This window comes from Podarcis bocagei, assembly GCF_964188305.1.
Source record: "Podarcis bocagei genome assembly, chromosome: 6".
In the NCBI taxonomy this organism is placed as follows: Eukaryota; Metazoa; Chordata; class Lepidosauria; order Squamata; family Lacertidae; genus Podarcis; species Podarcis bocagei.
Window position 1 is genome coordinate 47,705,311 of NC_138130.1, and position 21,417 is coordinate 47,726,727.

The 21,417-nt window shown below is 41.1% G+C and overlaps 1 protein-coding gene across 2 annotated transcripts in view; it reads right to left on the reverse strand.

The window, feature by feature from the left end:
- Nucleotides 1-21,417, reverse strand: part of CFAP47 (cilia and flagella associated protein 47) — a 185,850-nt gene that overhangs the window by 128,432 nt on the left and 36,001 nt on the right. For both annotated transcript variants that reach the window (XM_081197772.1, XM_081197773.1), the window contains 11 exons: nt 20,136-20,236; nt 19,004-19,163; nt 16,936-17,131; nt 13,649-13,861; nt 11,226-11,326; nt 9,789-9,914; nt 8,787-8,997; nt 6,996-7,202; nt 4,842-4,935; nt 4,208-4,315; nt 3,403-3,598 (listed from right to left, as the gene is read on the reverse strand). In XM_081197772.1, coding sequence (XP_081053898.1) covers nt 3,403-3,598; nt 4,208-4,315; nt 4,842-4,935; nt 6,996-7,202; nt 8,787-8,997; nt 9,789-9,914; nt 11,226-11,326; nt 13,649-13,861; nt 16,936-17,131; nt 19,004-19,163; nt 20,136-20,236 — 1,713 coding nt within the window. The remainder of the gene's footprint in view (nt 1-3,402; nt 3,599-4,207; nt 4,316-4,841; nt 4,936-6,995; nt 7,203-8,786; nt 8,998-9,788; nt 9,915-11,225; nt 11,327-13,648; nt 13,862-16,935; nt 17,132-19,003; nt 19,164-20,135; nt 20,237-21,417) is intronic.

Consider the following 21,417-nt stretch of genomic DNA (forward strand, 5'->3'; position numbering starts at 1 on the left):
ACAACTGCAAAATTATGTATAAATAATTTTTTAAAAAATTAAATCAGGTATATGCAGTTCAGTGTTGAGTGAATTCATATGAGAAAGAACCTTCATTGACCAAAATCAGACAGGGGCAGCGATGGCTTGTTGCCTTGCTATCAAAAGTGCCTTCTCACCAACATTACAATTACTGGTGGACAATAGCAGTGAAGAGGAGAAACTGTAACTGCAGCCTACTTGCCCATTCACCACCTTCCTCTGGAAAGCAATAGAGAACTGGGCCCAATCTTCATGCTGGATGAGGATCTGAAAGCAGCCACTTCTGTTTCTTGTCTCTGTTCTTGATGCTCACCTGAACAAGTGGGCAACTGAGCACATGCTGGCACTGAGGACAAGGAGGAGACTCCAGTCCCCTGTTGTGCTGGATCTTTGCAGCTACTTAAGGGTCCCAATCCCTGATGCTGACTTAGTTCCCATCTATCATAAATATTCTGCTGACTATCCTGTTTGGACTGTTGTCAACATTCATTGCTACACACCCGAGATTTTGGACATTACACTGAATACCCAAAATTTTACGGATTCTGAAGTTTAAATAAGGATACTGACAGTCCCAGGTAAATACTGTAAATATCTGAATACAGCTTCTTGTTTTTCAGAAATAAAAATCATCTGGGATCGTCAGCAAATTTTAGGCAGATATTCATGTTAATATGCATATAACACCTGTACGCCCTAACCATATTTTAGGTTCTGAGATCAGATGCACCCACTCTTCCAAAAAGATTTAATAAAAATATTTTAGTACTAAATTCACACCACAAAGAGGTACATGATTCATAGCAAGAATGTCACTTAGCATTTAAGATTATCGCCTTCTGACTTTTGAAGTAAAAGTCTGGGAAGGCATAAACAAACCTTCCATTATTGGTCCCAAACTGCAGTTGAAGCATGGGTAAAAAAAAATCATTTAAACAAGTTTCTAAAGGCTTCTAAAGTTTATGATGGCTTGGATGAGTGTCAGAGCTTAAGAGATTATCACTGTGGGGGGAAATCTATATAAAATAGAATTTTGTTTAGTGCCCTTGTAGCAACAAAGAGCCTGAGAACATAACTTAAGGCAACATCAAGAAAAGAAGGTACAGCACATGCAAGATCAAACTTATAACCTGTCATTTTACCTGACATCTCAATAGCATCCAATTCAAAGATTTTATTTCAATGCATGGAACTAAAGGCGCTCTTTGCTCCAACTTACTAAAAAGCAACACTATTATGTAGTGCTAGACTTTCAAGTAGAATTGCTATCTGACTGGTTTTAACGGGTTCTTTAAAACAAGCAAACAAAAGCAGTTCTCAGACAGCTGAACCATAGAAGCCCTCAAGCGTTCTGCATGTTCAGGCTGCAGAATCAGAATCAGAGGAATCCATGCAGGCAATCTGCTCATGCAGGGTTTTCAGTGATACAGGACATTACTAACGGGGGCGCAGGGCATGGATATATTTAAAATTCTGGCTTGCTCTTGACCAGAGGCGGAGCTAGCTGCTCCGGCACCCAGAGTGGCGCACATGCTGTGCACCTGAAGGCAGAGCAATGGGGTCAGGGCAAGCATCCAAGGAGGGTGTGACCATGGTGAGCATCCCAGGGGGTGGAGCGAACCACCCATGGGGGGTGGAGCGAACTGCCCATGGCGGGCTGCTTCCTGGGCGGGGGAGGGGGGAGGCGCGCCACTTTGCCAGCAGCCTTCCTCCCTTCCCTCTTCCTTTTGACAGCTCGGGAGAGGCTTCCCGCCCCGCCCCCCCAGGAAGCAACCAAGTAGCGGGGAGCAATGGCGCGCTGTGTGCCCACAACTCCCAATCCTCCTATGAGCTGTCAAAACAAAGGGGGAAGGGGGGAAGGCCACCAGCAAGGCGGCACGGTTCCACCCCTTCCCCTGACGGCTCAGGGTAGGCTTGGGAGTCGTGGGCAGACGGCGTGCCAAATGTCACCTCCTTCAGTGATGACACCCAGGCCGGACCGACCCCACCACAACCCCTTCGTCCGCCCCTGCTCTTGACATCCACTGAATACAGCAACAAAGCACACCTGTAAGCCCAAATAGTTGGAACTGAAATAAATGGAAGGGTAGAACTGCACTGTAAAAGAAGGGAGTGGTGGAGAAGAAAAAAGGAACATATGAGCCTGAGTGGCACTGTCAATCTCTTAACCATGGAGACAGATTCATTTAACAGCAGGTATAGTATGACCCTCAGTATCCCTGTTTATTATAGCACTTGTCTGTCCTTTCTGCTGCCAGTCTTCTATCACACCTGGCTGGCTTCATGTTCATATTTCCTGTGCTCTAAATAGTTCACTATTTGGACTATGTCTGAATCCGTTCTAACGCTGCGTTTGTTTCACTCTGGCTGCTGTACACACCATATGGATATAGGGAAACAGGTCTGCATAAACATTCTTAAACATGTAATATAATTGAGCCTTGTGTGGGCTTCACGAAGCTCCAGTCCTAGTTAAAATGTCTTTTTCCTTTCGACACAGGCTGAGGACCTGTCAAGAGAACTAGTTGGTTTGGGTCTCAAGAGTGGCACAACATGTGTTATGGCACCACATGACACTAATCCTAACCCTGTTTTGATGGCACAGCATGGAACAGGATGAGATCATTAGTGAATAAGATCAGGTCATTAATGAGGGGGAATGTCATAGGCATAGGGCAGTAATTTAGAGAAGATACATTATAAAATTATGTTGAGGCTTGGTTAAATAAAATAGCTTAAAGGAAGTATTTAAAGGATTCATATCACAAGCCTTGCAGTAATTCCGCATCATATACACCAAACTGAAGTTATATTCTTAAGTATTAATTTCATATCAGAAGAATATTTTGCACATTATTTTAAATGTTAATGCTTTTCTAACTTAGACTGCTTTAATCTAACTACTTAAAGATCAAACTCAGCACTGCAGTCACAGTCGGTGTCGAAAGAAGAATTATACTGACATTCATCACTTTTACATTTTCACTGGTATAATAAAACAACAACTAAAATTTGAGCGGTGCATAGTACTGTCAGAGAGGTGAATGTCACACAATTGACTTTTAAAATGCTCTTTTCAAAGGATGCTTTTGTTCTGAGACTTTGAAAAGACTTTGAGAAGTCGTTTTGTTCAAGAAGAAAATAACTGAACTGTCCAATTTAGAAAAAAATGGCCTCAAAAATTACTTTTTCAAGAGGGACTATGTTTCAAGAGGGACAGCTTCATATTTCAATATCTGAATGCATTTAAAATGTTTTGACCAATTCTAAACTTATTTTTAAATCTGTTTTAGAAAAATCTTTACAATAGACTTCCTGTACATAAAAAACCAGGACTACCAGCAGAATACTAGTTAGCAAGTTGGTGTGATTTCCCCCCACCTTTTTTGCTGTCTTTCCACACAATTGTTCGTGTCTTCTCAAAATTTCTGTTCATCCAAATAAGAAGAATTCTTTCAGATGAAGAGTATATATTACTAGACAAAGGATCAGCACTTATACGTGGAACATGTTCGGAGTTTTCTGCACTGCTCTCGGTATCATCTTCAACAACGGAGACACGGTGGAGAACCAAAATCTAAAATGGACAAACTATTTAAAACTTTCTTCTATATAATCGACAAACACAGATTTACTCAGAATAAGCCCTACTGCTCTAAGTGAGATATCTTACACAAACTGTTTACTAAGTGTACTACCTAGTGGTAAGATCCTGCTCTAACACAAAGGCAACTATCTTCTCCCTTTTACTTCTGCTCTATGCTTCAGAAGGGACTCTTGCCTCATGAAGCATATGTACCTATTATCTGTACCTTTAGTCTAATGTGCAGTTCAGAACATAATTATCTTTCGAATTTCACACTTCTCCAAATTTCATGATGTAGTTCTGAGCTCAAATGTACCAAAATGCCAAAAGTGCAAACATCACATATTTTAGGATACAATAGGTTTAGAAATATTAACAGTGAAATTACTGAAAAATAGACTCACCTGCCCATACCTATCATAACACACCATGGCTGAGCAGATGAGAAACAAAAGCCGAAAGCCGTTCTAAACCATGGTTTGCCTGCTGTACACCTGAAAGCTCAAACTACTGAATGGATTCTTAACTTAGGGTTAGCACAAACCACAGTTTCGCATTATGTTTGAACCCTGCCCAAGACATATGCACAAGATTGCTCACCTTGTATATTTGAAGCAACACATCTGTCCAAGCTCGCTTGCTCATGGCTTCAAATAGACAATCATCCAAAACATAAACGTAACTGTCATTAGGATCAAACGACTCAACCTTCGGATAAATATGAGAAACTTGTGATTTATACTTTGATTTCATTCTAAATTGGACAACAGCAAACACTAAACATTAGCTGTTGCTTTCTAATATAATCACCCTGTATAACAAGTAGAAATGCAGAAAATGCTGTGTTATTATACATGAGGATATGCATAGTAGTGCTACAATTGAATTCACATCTACATGGGCTTCACTTCTAAATAAATATGCAAAAGTTTGTCTGTTAATAGGCTGCCATCTAGTAAGAAGCAAATCCCAACCTTCACCCCGATGAGCAACTTGGTGCAAAACTGAACATTCCCTCCATTACATAACGTTATTATAAGGTAGAGAGAATAAATGTACAGTGTAAGTCACAAGCAAACTTTAAAAAATAGTAGCAAGTATAGCACATTTGGAATTAAACACAGCATTATATGTGGCTATGCCAGTGGGGGAAAACTTATTAATCTTTATGCTTAAAATTAAGCCCAAGATCAAGATCGAAGTGCATTGATACATTTACATTATATAAAATTACCTTCGCCATAAGCTGTAAACAGGCCCATTTCTTATAATCTTCAAAGTCAAGGAGAAACTGAGGCAAAATGTGAGGAAGGCTGGCTCCTTGACCTCTAACATCAATATAGAAACAAGAATAAAGGATAAATAATAAATAAACAAAGGTCCATATAGTTAAAGCCATGGTTTTCCCAGTAGTAATGTATGGAAGTCAGAGCTGGACCATAAAGAAGGCTGATCGCCGAAGAATTGATGCTTTTGAATTATGGTGCTGGAGGAGACTCTTGAGAGTCCCATGGACTGCAAGAAGATCAAACGCATCCATTCTTAAGGAAATTAGCCCTGGGTGCTCACTGGAAGGACAGATCGTGAAGCTGAGGCTCCAATACTTTGGCCACCTCATGAGAAGAGAAGACTCCCTGGAAAAGACCCTGATGTTGGGAAAGATGGAGGGCACAAGGAGAAGGGGACGACAGAGGACGAGATGGTTGGACAGTGTTCTTGAAGCGACAAACATGAGTCTGACCAAGCTGCAGGAGGCAGTGGAAGACAGGGGTGCCTGGCGTGCTCTGGTCCATGGGGTCACGAAGAGTCGGACACGACTAAACGACTAAACAACAACAATAAATAAAGTCTTGGAAATTGAAGTTCCTTTCTCACACTCTTCACTGATGCTCTGTGTTCATGCCCCCTTTTCTGTGCCATTTGAAATATATAGCTATGAAATTCTGCACAAAGTAGGCAGGCAAGAAATCTGTCCTAAAAATCAGGTGCACTACTCACCACAATAACCTTATGACAAATATAGAAAATTGCAGTATTAATTTCAGTACATTTCACAATATGTTTATAATGAAAAAGTATTCTCAGTCTGTATGCCTAGATTTCTTTGTTTAATAAGGCAGACACATTTTTCTCCTTTTAAAGGAATTGCATAAGTGTCCTATTCCTTTGTCTTACCCAGTCAGCAATCACAGTCAGAATTAAACATCCTTATCAGCATTTCCAGCCACAGTCATTTTGCAATCAAGTTCATAGTTACTGGAATTTGTATTTGAGTGAAACATGGGGTAATAAGTCAATTTTATTAACTATATTGGGCAATTTCTATATGAAAAGAACTTTAATGTGGCCATGGTGGCCTATTTTTGATGCTAGACATTCATATAAATCTTAGCACACTGCCTTCATTGCAGAAACTTCCACATTTGGTTTTGTTGGACCTGAACAGCTCTTGAACATATGATGCAATTCACAGGCTGTGAAGACCTGAATTTATTTTGAGTTGTCAAGTCCTCTGGTACCACTTTTTTACCTATGTATGTTGAGCTACATCTGTGCCTTTCACCATTTGACCTGCTTTTGCCAGGTCGAATGAGGTCTCCCTTATGGAAAGACTGGTATGAAGAAAGTGTTGAGCAGTTTAGCCATATTTTATAACAACAACATTGCAGCCAGCCAACCTATAGGAGGAGTGCATTCCACAACTAGAGTACTATTACTGAGATGGCCTTTTGATTGGTCCTAGACCTCTTGCAGCTGGAAGTACAAGGAGGTCCTCCCCAGTAGATCTTAGGTCACATAGGGGAAGAATGGAATGGGGAGAAGTGCTCACTCAGATAATAGTGTCTCAATCCATTTAAGGAGAGCCTCAGTCCTCAGATAACCAGGTTCGTAGCTGCTTAGGGCTTATACATCAAAACCTTGAATTGTGCTCGCTAGTTAACTGCCAGCCAGCACAGATCTTTGAGGGCTGCTGTTCAATTGTCCCTGAGGACCAGACCTAGCAGAACTCTGGCAGCTACATTTTGCACTAGCTGCAGCTTCTGAACACTTTTCAAAGGCAGCCTCACGGAGAGCACCTTGTAATAATCTAAAAAGGAACAGCTGTAGCTGGAAATAGGCACTTGGTGCTACACAAGCCACCAGGGCTTCCAGCAGCTGTGAACCTGATCTTTCAGGGGGAAAGCAGCCCCATCCAAAAACAGGCTGCCTACCTAATTCCCAGACGCAGGAACCACAAATCCACAGAACCTCAGTCTTGTTAGGATTCAGCTTCAGTTTATTGGCTCCCATCCAGCACACTACTCCCTCCATACGCTGGTCAAGCATGGCTTAGGAATACTTTTCAACTAGACAAAACATAATGGCAAAATATCTTTAAAACACTCACCTGAGAAAAGTGATCATTGTAGAATGCTGCCAGTGAAGTTGCACCACTCTCTCTATGGGGTCACATGGCAACGACTGGCTTAAACTAATTCCAGGCAGCAACTGCCCACTCAAATGGAGCAGCAGGTCATAAATAGTCTTTATATCTTTACCAAGGTTTTGTCTAAGCTTTTCATCAGATGGAGCCATTTGAATTTTACAGACATCACTGAGCAAAGAAATAAAAACAACTCTATTTCATTATTAAAAGCAAGCTAATATTAAAACACATTAATGTGATAACTCTCTGGTTAGAGATTTAATTATGAAATATGTACTCCACTATAGTGATTCTGGTGCTCATCTAAAGACACCAGTGTACATATAGAGCTCTGGGCCCTAATCTATACACAAACACTATATAAGATGCATCTGTGTTGGACTGTTGGATTGTATTTCTGTCTTCTCTGATAAATTAAGGTATAAAAATAAAAATTCTGTAAGATGCCTTTTACAACCATATCATAATCAATTAGTTTATCTATGTGCTGTTAGATCATTAAAACCCTTCTGACAGGTAACTAGTAATAAATCTTTCAACAAGGAAGCCCTGCTTTACAAGAATTCTATTGCCTTCCATTGCTATTTTTATTCTAGACTTATTTGATCAGCATTATTATTATGCATCCCTCCTAAATTTATTTGTAAAAATATATATATTCAAAAGAACATCTTGAACATCCCTACTAGCAGTCCCTGTTCAGGCAGGAAGGTAGAGCAGAGATGGAATGGCACAGGTGAAATCTGCGCCAAATCATACCATACCACTGGCATTCAGTTTTTGACACACATTTTCTTTCAGCCACCAGGCCCTATGACTTCCCAAGATCTTAAAAAGAGAACTGCCAGCCAAATTTTAAAAAATTAAGGAAGAATGCAAATTAATGTTTGTATAGATAAAACACATATGGTATATATGGTGCGTGAATATTTTCTGTTCCTCCTCAGAATATAAGTAGTGACAGAATACCCAATGGAGCTAGACACAACCTGTGCACATGTATGCGTACAAAATGTCCCAAATTTAACACTTACGGTTATTTAACCAAGTTACTTTTTGTTTAGAAAATGCATCTGTTGGGCTGTAGTGAACCTCCACAAGTGAAGAAAATTAATATACAACTTTAAGCCTTTCTAGCTAATGGAAGACAAAGGCAAATAAGTAAAAATATAATAATATCTGCCTCACTATATGAGTATTTTAAAAAAACAAAATCAAAAAACATCAAGGTATAAAGCTATCAAGCTTTAGTAGTGTTTTTAGGACCCTGGGAATAAGGTGACTCAAGGGAAGCATTTCAGTCAATGGGTGGTATTGAACTAAGTTTTAATCAGAGTAGACCCACTGAAATTAATGAACTCAATTAAGTTAGCTGCAATACTGTCAGTGGATCTACTCTGAGTAACACTTAGTTCAATACCACCTGCTATAACTAGAGGAGAGCAAACATATTATATATACTCATTTTTTATTATTTTAAAGAGATATGGTGATCAGAAAGTTAGCCTGTAACCAAATCAAGGCTAACCAAATCCCCTTTCAGCTGTCCATGCCTCATTACACAGGTCTTCATTATTTTGCTTAAACTAGAGGTGTATATTTGTGGCTTTTCCTCTCCCAGTCTTCAACCTCCTACCAAGATCTCAGTAAAATTCCACTGCAGGTATTTTAGTAAAACAGTTCTTTTAATCAAACGAAAAAGACATTCACTGTTTAAAAGGTAGGAAGTGTGAGAAAATAATGAGCTAGTACCGTCTTAAAGAATGTGGAATGGAAATGGGATTTGGCCCTTTAGACCAACCAAAGAGAGTAAACCAATTCTGAACTGCTGAAATGACTTTCTCATAAAAAGCATACTCCTCTGTGCCTTCATCAGGAAAAATCAATGATTCAAATTTGCTTCTAGCACGTCTAGTTGGATAGGAAGATTCGCTCTTCAGCCTTTCAAGCATCTTTTCCAATTCTGCAGAAAAATATATGAATTTAGTTGTAATTATACCACTTCCTAGAACACAAAGTAGTAGTAGAGCACTTACTTTCTTATACGTTTGATTTCTGCTGGAGCGATGCATGGAGCGATGCTGCAGGTTCAATCCCTGTATGGGACAGTTGCTATTCCTGCATTGCAGGGGATTGAATTATATGATCCTCAGGGTCCTTTCCAACTCTGCAATTCTATGCTTTTCAAGCAAGTGCCAATAGCAGAACTGAATCCCTCAAAGAACTGTGATTGGCCAACCCTGCTAAAATCATTCCCTCTGAAAAGAAGCCAGATTGTCGATTTCAAAACTACTGCTGGATTAGACTAATGGTCCATCTAGTCCAGTATTTATTTATTGTTTAATGTATTTATATTTGGTCTTTTAGGGTGAATCCACACAAGACAGCTAATAAACTAGCTGATATTCTTTTTCTCAGGAGCAGCATCTGTTGAAACTTTCTAATATTGATTCCCAAGAATGTGTTATTTGTTTTGATATCCTGTCCAGGAACATACATAAAATCCTGATTAGCATAGTTAAGTCAGTTTTGTTTGTTGTATTAGTAGGGCCATAGCCACTGCATAGCACATCTCCTAAACAAGGATACCTCTTAAACCTACAGGTTTCTGGAAACCTATATGACTATAGCCATGCTGTAGGATTTGGAATCTAACGCAGAAGCTAGTAACTTCAGACAAACCCTGGAAATCTAAATTGTCATTAACAAACATTTCTAGCCCTCGTGGTTGTAAAGAAATCCTGTATATTATACCTGCAAGAGAATCTTCAGAGTTGGTGATTCTCTCAAAAGTACCAGAAGATATTTGCGAACATGATCCTGGAACATAGCATGGATGCTGCAAAGTTTCTCCGGTGCTGTAAATTATCTCATTACAATCTACAAATTTGATTAAAATGTAACATTACACATTTTACAATACTTTCTGCAATTAATAAGTACAAAAGCATTTGCTTTCCTCCCCCCTGCTAATTGCGTTCTACATACTATAGATGGGCAGCCCATGGGCCATGTTTGGTCCTCATATCTGTTACTGAGTCCCCTAGCATTCATCTGACACATTTTCTCCCCCCTTATTATATTCTGCATTATCTCTTGTCCCAAAGAACCCTCTAAATTACTAGTTAGGAGAGCAGAAGCATTGAACAGCAAGTGGAGGCAGAAAAGGAAGAAGTAATCCTAGATCCGTACATCATTGGAGCTGGAGAAGCTAGGGTTGGCTGGTGAAGAAGCAACAAGGAGGAACAAAAGAAGGAAAGGGTCTCCTCGACAAGCTGGGGGAATCTAAGAGTTTGTGGGTTGAAAGGAGTACCCAAGCTCAAAACTTATTCCTAACAGGTTTGGCTGTTGGGTGCGCAAGCTCCTCCGTCCTTTCAAGTTCTCATATTCCTTCTCCTCCAAATACTAGTTTGTGGTGACAGCTAAGCAGCAACAGGATAGGTAGGGCTGGTGTTGGCTAAGAGTGGAGCAGTGGGAATGAAGAAGGAAGTGGTGGTCCAGGAATCTGAGAGGAGAGCCCTTTCCAACGCTAGAGGTCGCTCATATTGCTGCTTCTCTGGATGCAAAATTTATCCAAATTGTAAAAAGTGAAGAGGTGACTTGCAAAGCAGTCAGCTCCCTTCACCCCACATCTATTTCTCAGCAGCATCAGGAAAGTCCCGACTGGAGGCACGGAAGGAAGGGTGTAGAGGGGAGAAAGCACATGTAAACAGCTGGCTGGGGTATGTGTGTGGATGGATGGATGGAAAGGAAGGGGATGAGGGAGAGAGAGAGAGAGAGAGAGAGAGAGAGAGAGAGAGAGAGAGAGATATTCTGGAGAGTTACCTCACTTTGTATGTGGAGAACCAGCTTCCATTTACCGCTACTGATTTGCATCTTCTGCAAATTTATTCATTCTTGATTTACTCATTGATCCTCCTCTCTCTCTCTCTCTCTCTCTTTCTCTCTCCTCCTGCTTATTATCTGTTTTTCTTCATTAGAATAACACTGGGCATTTTAAGTTTTCACTGCTACTCTTTCCCACCCACAGAAGGTATCAGCTTGTACAGGACATGCAATTGAAATGCTGTTTGGTAGCCAAAGAAAATTAGAAGCCCTTTTTAAGAATAATCTCACTACAATGTGTTAACTATGATAAGCATTTGCGCTATCCTTTAAAGTTTCCAAGCAGATAAAACCTTCTCTGCTCACCACTTCTCAGGGTAATTTGTTGGTTGGTAAGGTGGCATGCCAGGTAGGGATACACAGTAAGGAGGCAATTCTCTGCTGTTGCAGACACCTGAAGCGGAAATCTAGAAATACAACAGGAGATATTTTCAATTAACACTTTCAGTTTCTTCGGTACCAGGGCCCCAAACTGAAGACTGCACACATTGTAATGCAAGCATGAGAAACCCGTGACCCTTCAGTAGCTGTTGGACTACAGCTCCCATCATCCCTGACCAGGGGGCACCCCGGCTGGGGGTGATGGGTGGGGGAGTCCAACAATATATTGATGGCCTTTTTCAATGCATAGATTCATATGCCTGCACATAAACACTTTCATTCATTTTAATAGAAGGGGAAGCAATAAGCACACCAGGCAACACACAAACACAGCAAAACAAATTTTGCCTAAAATGGGAAGCCTGTCATAATACCTCCAGAGGTAATGTATGTATGTAGCTTGAGGAAAGCTGAGCTATGGAACTCCTTGCCACAAGGAAAATCCTTGTACAAACCATTTAGAAATTTTGTAAAACGGATTAGATATTAGTAAAAAAATGCTGTAATTGCTAGCTGATTATGCCAAGCTCTGCCTCAATCTTGTGACTAGTGGCTTTCAGTAATTTTCAGCCCTGAGGATAGAAAGAACGTTTAATGTGCTTAAAGACAGACAACTCCCCAAACAACAGCATCACCTGCTTGTTAAGCTTTTCAGAAATTTATGCATTCATAATCAGGTTTGTTATTTTGCTACACCTTTAAGACCATGGGTTGGGAAAACATCTCTAGAGAGCATTTATGGCATAATTGCTGGTTGTTTTAGTCTTCTGGTCCCTGACATTATTTCATGGGATGGGTTTTTAATGTTTTCTAGAAATGTTTATCCGTTTTGTTAGGCATCTGGGGAAGTTAAAATTCTGTGGGGTAGAAATATAATTTTTATACTGTAATTGTGCATCATGAATATACAAAAGCTTATTTTAAAACAATACTAATTGAGCAACACTCCAAAAACAGGGCATAACTATTAACTCATTCCTGGTCTTCAGGTGAACCTTTATTTACCCAGGCTTTTGCTAGTTAATTTATTTATTATATTTATATCCCATCTTTTCTCCAAGGAGTTCAAGGTGGCATGCACACTTCTTTTCCCTCTAAATGTTCTCTTCTGCCAGGTAGGTTAGTCTGAGAGACTGTGACAGACCCAAGGTCATCCAGTGAGCTTCTTGGCTGAGTGGAGATTCCATCCCTGATCTCCCACGTCCTAGTCAAACACTTTCACCACTTGATGTTGGAAGGCTTAATGTTCAGCAACAATATCTGAATCAGTGTTTACTGAATTATTATTACTTCTTTTTAGCATGCTTTTATTGTTTGTGTTATAATGTTAATATATGTGTTGCACATAGCCTTGAGCTCCTTTGAAGGAAGCACAATTTATAAATATATTAATATAAATAAATAAAACTGGGAAACGCCCAAGAAATTACAATGGTGAGAAGGAGTAGCAATCAGCTACATGCTTGCTCACCTCCCTCTGTTGCTGTTTCTTTTCTAACTTCACTACCAGCCCACAGACCCATCTTCCAGGGCTATTCTTCTAGAAAAAGAGGTGACAGAACTCACCATAAACACCTTCCTCTTTCTCTTAGAATGGCAATGGCAGCCACCTGAGAGCCGCTGGAACTCACCTGAGAGGTTCTGGAACCCACCTCAGAACTGAGTTCTGAGTTCCCCCTGGAAAAAAAGCCCTGCCACTTCTCTCTTTCATGGCAAGGAGAAGGAGAAAGTGTAGCTGGAGGGTCCAAAAGACCAACAGGTCAGTCAGGATGAGCTGAGCCAAGATAGAAAGCAGTCGATATAAAGAGTTTTTGTGCTGAGCATGCCCCATTCCTTGCAACTGTCTTCTTGTTTTTTGTCTCCCCTCTCCCCCTAGTCCTGGCACCTGGTGTAACTCTCCTGAACCTATGTCTATACCAGAATGAACTTGAGCTATGCTGCCATGCCACCTATTAAAAGGGCTACACAGTGTCCTTTTCCTCCTCTTCAGTCCCACTTCTGCAGGTGAGTAGGAAAGCGGAAACCACTAGTGAAAAGGTGGGGAGCTATCCCCTCTTCACTCAGGTGGATGGATTATTTGGCCACTTCATTGGCTCAACGAAGTTAGGTTTTTTTTCCTGCAGGCCACCAAAATCCTGGAACCAGCACTGGGTCACTCGTTCTTTGGATTTCTCTCTATGTAGTAAATCAACCATTTCAAACAGTAGCATTTCAAATGAGATTTGCCCTCAAGACATAATCTGACTACATCTTTCTCCATTTTTTATACACTTCCCCTCAGCTAAGTAACATCTTTTAAGAATTTTCCCAAGTTATTTCTACACATAGAAGTACCTAAATGTGACTACCTGTTCTTTTCTCCATCAACAAATAAGACATTCTTCAAAAAGGAAATTGGCTTTGAAGAACAGAAACTGACATGGCAGGTAAATCCAATATTGTTTCCTTCTGGTGTTACTTGAATTACATTGCCATTTGGAAAATCCACTGTTAAAGAATTAATCTGATGAACATCCTCTCCAGAGTCCAATTCTGAAATTTCAACTTGCAAGACTGTTGAACTATTAAAAAAAGAAGAAGAAGCAAGATATGTAGTCCCAAAGGATCAACGTAACAAAGTTGAAGAATATATTTTCACAGTTGTTTTCAGATAATTACTTTAAGGAAAAAAATACATTTTATAATGAGCTGTCAGATGAGAATCCTTTGAGTAAAGTAACAGCTAATTTGTATTAAACAAGCACTTCTTACTTGGGAGTTCATAAACAAAAGGTGAAGGACTTCAGGTTATATTAAATCTTATTCATAATTTTAAAAGTTTATACTGTTACATTATCCAGCTTCTTGAAGAGTAAAATTTAGAGTAACACCAAGCTGATTTTGCATATTGCTTTGTTGAGTCCGTTTGCAAAGCCACTTCAGCTAGGAACATCATTTAGTGAACAATTTTCAGCAAAGTCAAGGGCTTGAACACTCCTTCTTCAAGTGGAAAGGCACAACCCCAAGCTATATCACAGTGATGTCCAACAGGTTGATCACAATCAACAGGTCTATCCCTGAATCATCGTGGTCAATCGCAGGCTCCCTTTAAATTGCTGGCTGTAATTAGAATTGTGGTGGAAGTCTCCGCCCCCGCCACCCTCGTTCTGTCCGTGAAATGGGCGATTGTTTGTGATACTAAGCTTATCTTTATTACTTTGCCTGCTTATTGTCACGGGTTTTATAAAGCGTCTTATGACCTCCCTCCCTAAAAAAGCTCCACCACTTCCCCTAAAAAAAAGCTCAACAACTTTCTGTTCCGCCTGCAGTGTATCATAAGCTGATACCCTGTTCAAGTTCTAAAAGAGGTTTATCATGTGATGTGATGAGTTATTTAACAAACACACATCCAAAGCCCTCCAGGGCATGCATGAATAATTCCTTAGATCCAATTCATTCTAAATAATAAAGGAATGCGTAGATCAAAAACCTATAAAATCACCAACTTATACAGTGGTGCCCCGCAAGACAAACGCCTCGCAAGACGGAAAACCCGCTAGACGAAAGGGTTTTCCGTTTTGGAGGCGCTTCGCAAAACGAATTTCCCTATGGGCTTGCTTCGCAAGACGAAAGCCCATAGGGAAATCTCCGGGACAGCGGGGAAGCGCAGCGCGTCTTCTCCACTGTCCTCGGACCTCCTCCAAAGGCTGGAGGTGGGGCGGAAAGCCCTTCTCCCCGCGCCAGCCTTCGGAAGGCTCCTCCGAAGGCTGGCGGTGGGGAGAAAAGCCCTTCTCCCTGAGCCAACCTTCGGAAGGCTCCTCCGAAGGCTGGCGGTGGGGCGGAAAGCCCTTCTCCCCGCGCCAGCCTTCGGAAGGCTCCTCCGAAGGCTGGCGGTGGGGAGAAAAGCCCTTCTCCCCGCGCCAGCCTTCGGAAGGCTGCTCCGAAGGCTGGCGGTGGGGCGGAAAGCCCTTCTCCCCGCGCCAGCCTTCGGATGGCTGTCCTGAAGACTTGCGGTGGGAGGAGGGTTTTCCTTCCCACCGCCAACATTCAGAATGCTGTTCTGAATGTTGGCGGTGGGGAGGAAAAACCCTCCTCCCACCGCAAGCCCCGGGAACAGAGGAGAAGCGCTGCGCCCCTTCCCCTCTGTTCCCGTACCTGTCCTGAAGGCTTGCGGTGGGGAGAAAAGCCCTTCTCCGCACCGCCAGCCTGGCAAGCGGTTTCCATAGGAACGCATTAATTGATTTTCAATGCATTCCTATGGGAAACCGTGCTTCGCAAGATGAAAAACTCGCAAGAAGAAAAAACTTGCGGAACGAATTAATTTTGTCTTGCGAGGCACCACTGTATATTTTGGTGAACACAATCCTACAATTAGCACAATCCTACAAGGCTAGTTGAACCTCCACAGCACCAAAAAAAACCACACCCCCAAAAACCTCCCAAATTTTGGGCAGCTGGAGCTTAAGTAATATCATAGGCTAGGTAGTAAATGGTATATAACTAAATGGCAAACAGGTCTAAGATGTTCCTTACTAAATCAAATTCTAGATATGGTGCTGTGCACAAGCAGAGCTGTCCTGGCAGCCCTATGGATGCTACAGAAAGAGCCTTCAGCGGACCAACTTCCCTTTCTGCTCAACTCAATGAATTTCCAGAAAAAAAGCATGTAGCAAGTCGAAACAGTCCAGCATAGGCTAAGATGAGATGATGTCTGGTCCTGAACCAGCACACAACAGGAGCTGATCCTCCATCAAACCAGGATCTTATATGTTGACATCCTTAAGTACAACTTGTTTGCTACAGTGGTTCAAATTATCATTTTATACATGAGCAACTACTCTGCAGTCTTGAGCTTCATTACAGCAGTGGAGGGGAACCTCCAGCCCACAGGCCTAATTAAGCACACGGGGCCTCAAAGGTTGGCCCACCTTTTGGGCGCATACTTACTGTATCTTCTCCATGTCTGGCATCATAAGACATCAGGCACTGGAAAGTTGGAAAACAATTCAAGCGGCAGTTCCAAAAACAAAAGACTCAAGAAAGCATACTCTGTAGGCATGGCTTGAATTTGGCACTTTTTCAAATAGGTAACTTTTTTCCTGATGTCATGCAAAGTGAAAAGAAGGCACCAAATTCAAAAAGCTCTTCTTCAAGCTATGGCTACAACAGAAGAATTTTCATTTGCAATTGTGACTTGAAATTTCTGTCCCCTGATGTCATCATATTACCTGCCCACCTGTCCAAGTGGCCTGCAGAGGATTTTCACTTCTGCATCTGGCCATCTGCTCTGATCCAATGCCATACCCCGTCTCACAACAAATTACTGACGCATAATAAGGCATAATTAATTAACCCAAGATCCCTAATACATATTATTGTAAGAATTAGGAAAAGCGATGTAGGTAAGCCTGTCTCACAGATAAACTATCCTGCAACTTCACAATTTGCTGCAACTGTTTTCCCCTATTCATTTATCAGCAGCACAAGACATTATTTTGAAAAAAAAAGAAGGTATAAATTAATCTCATTTTTTAAAAAAATGCCGCTTCCTCTTACCCTTTAAATTAATGAGAGTTTTACAGAAGAACTCCAATAGGGGAAAGCAGTTTATACTTGACTGCAACTTAAACTGTAATTTAGGTAAATTGTAATTTACCTTAAATAATCCTGAGGAATTATACAGACATCTACCCCTGTTTCCACATTGAGAGGAACTGGAGTCAGTATCACGAGCTGAGGCTCAAAGTTGATCTTGGATGACGTCATGGACCCAGATAAAGTGACTATTCGGTAAACAGACACATCTTCATTCAGAAGAACTGGCACTTGAGCTGTATATGCCCCAGCCCAATCTGGGGGGAGGGGAGGGGAATGTAATGGTTATTCATATTAACATAAATTATGTGTGCTTTTTAAGCAGCAGATTAGACTAGATTCTTGCTAAGCATGCTAAGCTGTAGAAATCTGTAGCATTTCTGTTGGATTCAACTTTATATACTACATTTTCTATGTAATGGGAAATAGGGGTCCAAGAAGGACTCAATAAAGATATAGCATAAAAACAATGAAAATTAACCATAAAATCACATTTTAAATGCTTGCTGAAATCTTTATAAAGTAGTCACCAAACACATGAGGGTCATCAAGGCGGGGTGTGCCTGATCTCAGCTAGGAGGTCCAAAGAACTGGACCTAGAATGCTGAACACACAGCATGTGGCAGATATGAATAATGCATGTGAGTCATGGGAACCAGTAACAGGGACTCCCTCAAAGATCTCAGTGATCGGACAGGGGTATCATGCACCTAAGTTGTTATAAGTCAAGAACACTGATTGATTATTAGAGGCCAGTGCAATTTTTTAAGCAGTGGAGGTATGTGCTAGAGGTAACTAACTAGTCTGGCTGCAGCATTTTATACCAGCTGGAGGTTTTCGTAAAGGGGCCCAGCTTTTATGAAGGGCAATGACTCACTTCAAAGATCTTTACCATTTACTTCATTCTTGCCAAGTTTAAAAGATAACATACTCTGTTTGACAACTTTTGATACAACATCAGTAGTGAGCAAGTTCACAATTAATATCTCCATAGGTTCCTCATTGATATTGCAGCACATCCCTTAATGGCAAGTATCACTTATATTTGACACGGGCTTGTACTACTCTTCATCTGGTCAAGCAAAAACTGCTGCCCAGCAGCTAGGTATGAGAGCCTCAGAGACGGTATCTTTTTCACTTTTAGTTGACATATTACTATCATCAAAATGTATGAATAAGTAGGCAGGACAGGGAAATGTGGAGTAATTATTTTTGCGGACTTACTGAATGGCTGATTTAGCAGTTAACTTGCTTGTACCAATCTTGATAAAACTACAGCTCCCTGCACCTACACCTACACCTCTTTTTTCAAATACACACTTTGTGATGTGCCTATCACTAGCCCTTTTCATTACTGAACTTTCCAACATAAAACAACAGAAAATGTTCTAAGTAAGCAAGGAAAGTGCTAAGACCCTATTTCTCTTTGTAGTATCTCTATCAAACATTCTATAGATGCACAGCAAGCAAAGTTTTCGACAGGCTGGCTTTGAAAAGAGAGAGGTGAGTTCACAGCTGTACTAGTAGGAAGTTGAATTTAACTTTATCCATGACACAGGCCTAGTCTCGGGAGACTTGTAAGCCCTTGACTATGTCAAATCTGTTATACAATAAAGCAGCAATGTCTGAGGCTGCAGCAAAGCAACCTTGACTGACTTCTTAGTATTTCCCAGACTGAAATCCAGTTCCTGCATGGTGGAATGTGGAGCTCAACAACTATCAACTGATTCATTCTGGCTTGCATATTTGTTTCAAGACAGAAACTGATGTTTCCCAAACCCCTATAAACACATTGCAAGTACACTTTTCATAAGACAACAAATAGGAGCAATTAGAATTCTTCTGAGCATCAGCAAATTAAATTTTGTTCAGAATCAAGTCAACCTCCCTAGCTTATGGTTGTTTATGCATACAGAATTTACAACTTGTGTTCTTCCGGTACCAATCAACTACTTTGCAAACATTCAGTGAAAATTGTGTTTGCTTTAAAACAGAATAGGAAATATAAATGGTGGTGCTGCTTTTCAGAGTCTTCAAAACCCTTTCAAAGGCAGAAGCTTAAACATACAGCATTAATTTTAAACACAGAAAGAGACAGCAAACTGAATCAGGTTTGGCGGAATACTTACATGGACAGAAGCATATGGTAACAACTGTAGATTGGCCTGGATAGAGAACTCCAGTATACAAACTAAATTTGAAGATGCCTGAATCTACTGCTTTGCCAGCAGCATCAAGATCAAATCTCCAAGTAATCTGTTTCTTTGAGACATTTTTCAGGTGTAGCTTCTGTAGAAAGATGTGGAGGAATAGAGCTGGGTCATTACTTTCATTACTGCAGCAAGATATACTTATCTGTTTTTAATTAACATTCAGGAGACTGGAGTTCACAAAGTCATGTACCACCACTCAGATTTCAAGCTTATGTTCCCAAAACCTCAGTAGCAGTCCAAATGATAGCATAGTCATGCAGTCGTCCTCCTGATACCAGTGTTGCTATAGCAGTTGCTATTCCTGCTGGCAGACCGGCACTTTGCTGCCAATCTGTGCCACCCTAGACCTGTCCAGGAAAGCTGCAGTAAAATCAGTGTTGGGAGGGCAGCCCCACAGCTCCACAGCACACCATGCTACAGGAAAACTTCAGGAGCAATACTTAAATATATCATGCAAAAATAGTGACATCAGGATGTCATCCAGGTATGGATGGAAACAAAACCCTAGAGTCTGGAAATCACAGAACAAACAAAAGTGTGGATGAGCCCAATGGCTATCAGGTTATTTAACTGGAGCAGAAACATGGGGTCATGTAACAGCAGTCCTAAAAGCTCTGCACTACTTGTCTGTGTGCTACCAGGCTCAATTCCATGTGTTAGTGGGGTTTTACAAAGCCCTGAATGGCCCAGAGTCCAAATAATCTGCAGAAGCACCTCCTCCAATACCAGTCAACTTGATCCTTAAAATCATCAGGAAAGGGATTGTCTGCTTGTGGTCCCCACTGGAATTTCGAGTGAGAAGACGAGTAGAAAGACCTCTATGGTAGCATCAACTCTGGAATGATCTCCACTTAGAGATGCATCTGTTTCCCTCATGGTTGAGTTTCAGACCCAAACTGAAAATATTTTTATTTACCAAGGCTTTTGTCATTTAACAAACAGAAAGCACATTTCTCATGAACAATAAATGTACCTCCGTTTAATGATTCACTACAGAACAAGAGTAAAGCAGAACTGGAAGATCCACTCGTCTCTGTAACATACCTACCTTTATGTTACTGCTGCCACTTATAACACCTAACTTCAAACTTCTCCTACAATACTGAAATATGATTTCTAAAGGAGAAACTTGCAGTGGTGGCTGTAATACTGTAGAAAGAAAAAAATACACAGTTATTTTTAAGCTCTGGACAAATGCTTCTGCAAGTATCCTTTGTTTAAAACCAATAATCACTTAGACGTTCCTGGTACTGACTTACTTTCACTGTTTGATTGAGACGTTGGCTCAAATGTCACAAATCTGACCCTCCACAAGAACATGCCACAGGCTCTCACAGTCTGGACTCTCTTCTTCACTTCCTCCCCGCAACTCAAACATAGTTTGCCCATTTACAGAAGGGCAAAACAAAGAGTACTGTGGCAACTTTGCCACAGAATTGTTGAGTAGTTTGAAGGCTAATACCATTTTTCCGATATAAATTATAATAGAGCACGGTCCATTTCCTCAAGTGTAATCCTGCAGCATACCATGATGGAGAGGAAGAGGGGCACTTCAATAATGGCATGGTTCAGTCACATCAGTTGGGCCAATCTAGTGCTCCTGTTGGCATGTTTGTGCCATGCCAACTTCACCATCATGCTCCTCCCACTCTCTGGTATGCTGCCAACTGCTGCTGGCAATATGCAGGGGTGGTGTGCCCTGTTCACCACCTGGTGTAAAACAAGAACGTGCTGCCACACCGCTCCACTGCCACAGCCTCCCTTCCCTGGGTTGCAAGGCTTCTGGTGAGATCTTGCGAGGACTTTTGCACTCCGTGAGATCTTGCAAGACTTCAGCAAGATCTCATCGGAAACCGGTGCTGTTGCCGGTGCCACTTCTCTGCCAATAGCAGCAGAGCGGGCAGAGTGCCCACAGTGGCCTTCAATTGCCCAAGACAGCTGCCTCACCCTGCCTCAAAGGTGGGCCGGCTCTGGCTATATGAGAGTGAAGTCAAAGAGAAACGTCATGCTGAAAGAACAAAAAGTGACAATTACTGGAAAGCAAAGTACAGTAATGACAGTGACAAATTAACAAAGCAATGTTGCTGTTAACACAAACATCCTGCCATTAGTTAGCTAATTAAAACATGTAATTTAATAAAAATGTATAATCTCAATCCAAAGTGACAAAATTGGATTGCATGCTGAGTTCTAATTCCTTTGTTTGTTTGTTTGTTTGTTTGTTTGTTTGTTTGTTTGTTTGTTTGTTTTGGCCATTTTAATGGTCAGTTGCAGGGTGTTGGTAGGTTGAAATGTTCCCCCCTCCAGGTTTCTGGGAACTATCAGTGCTG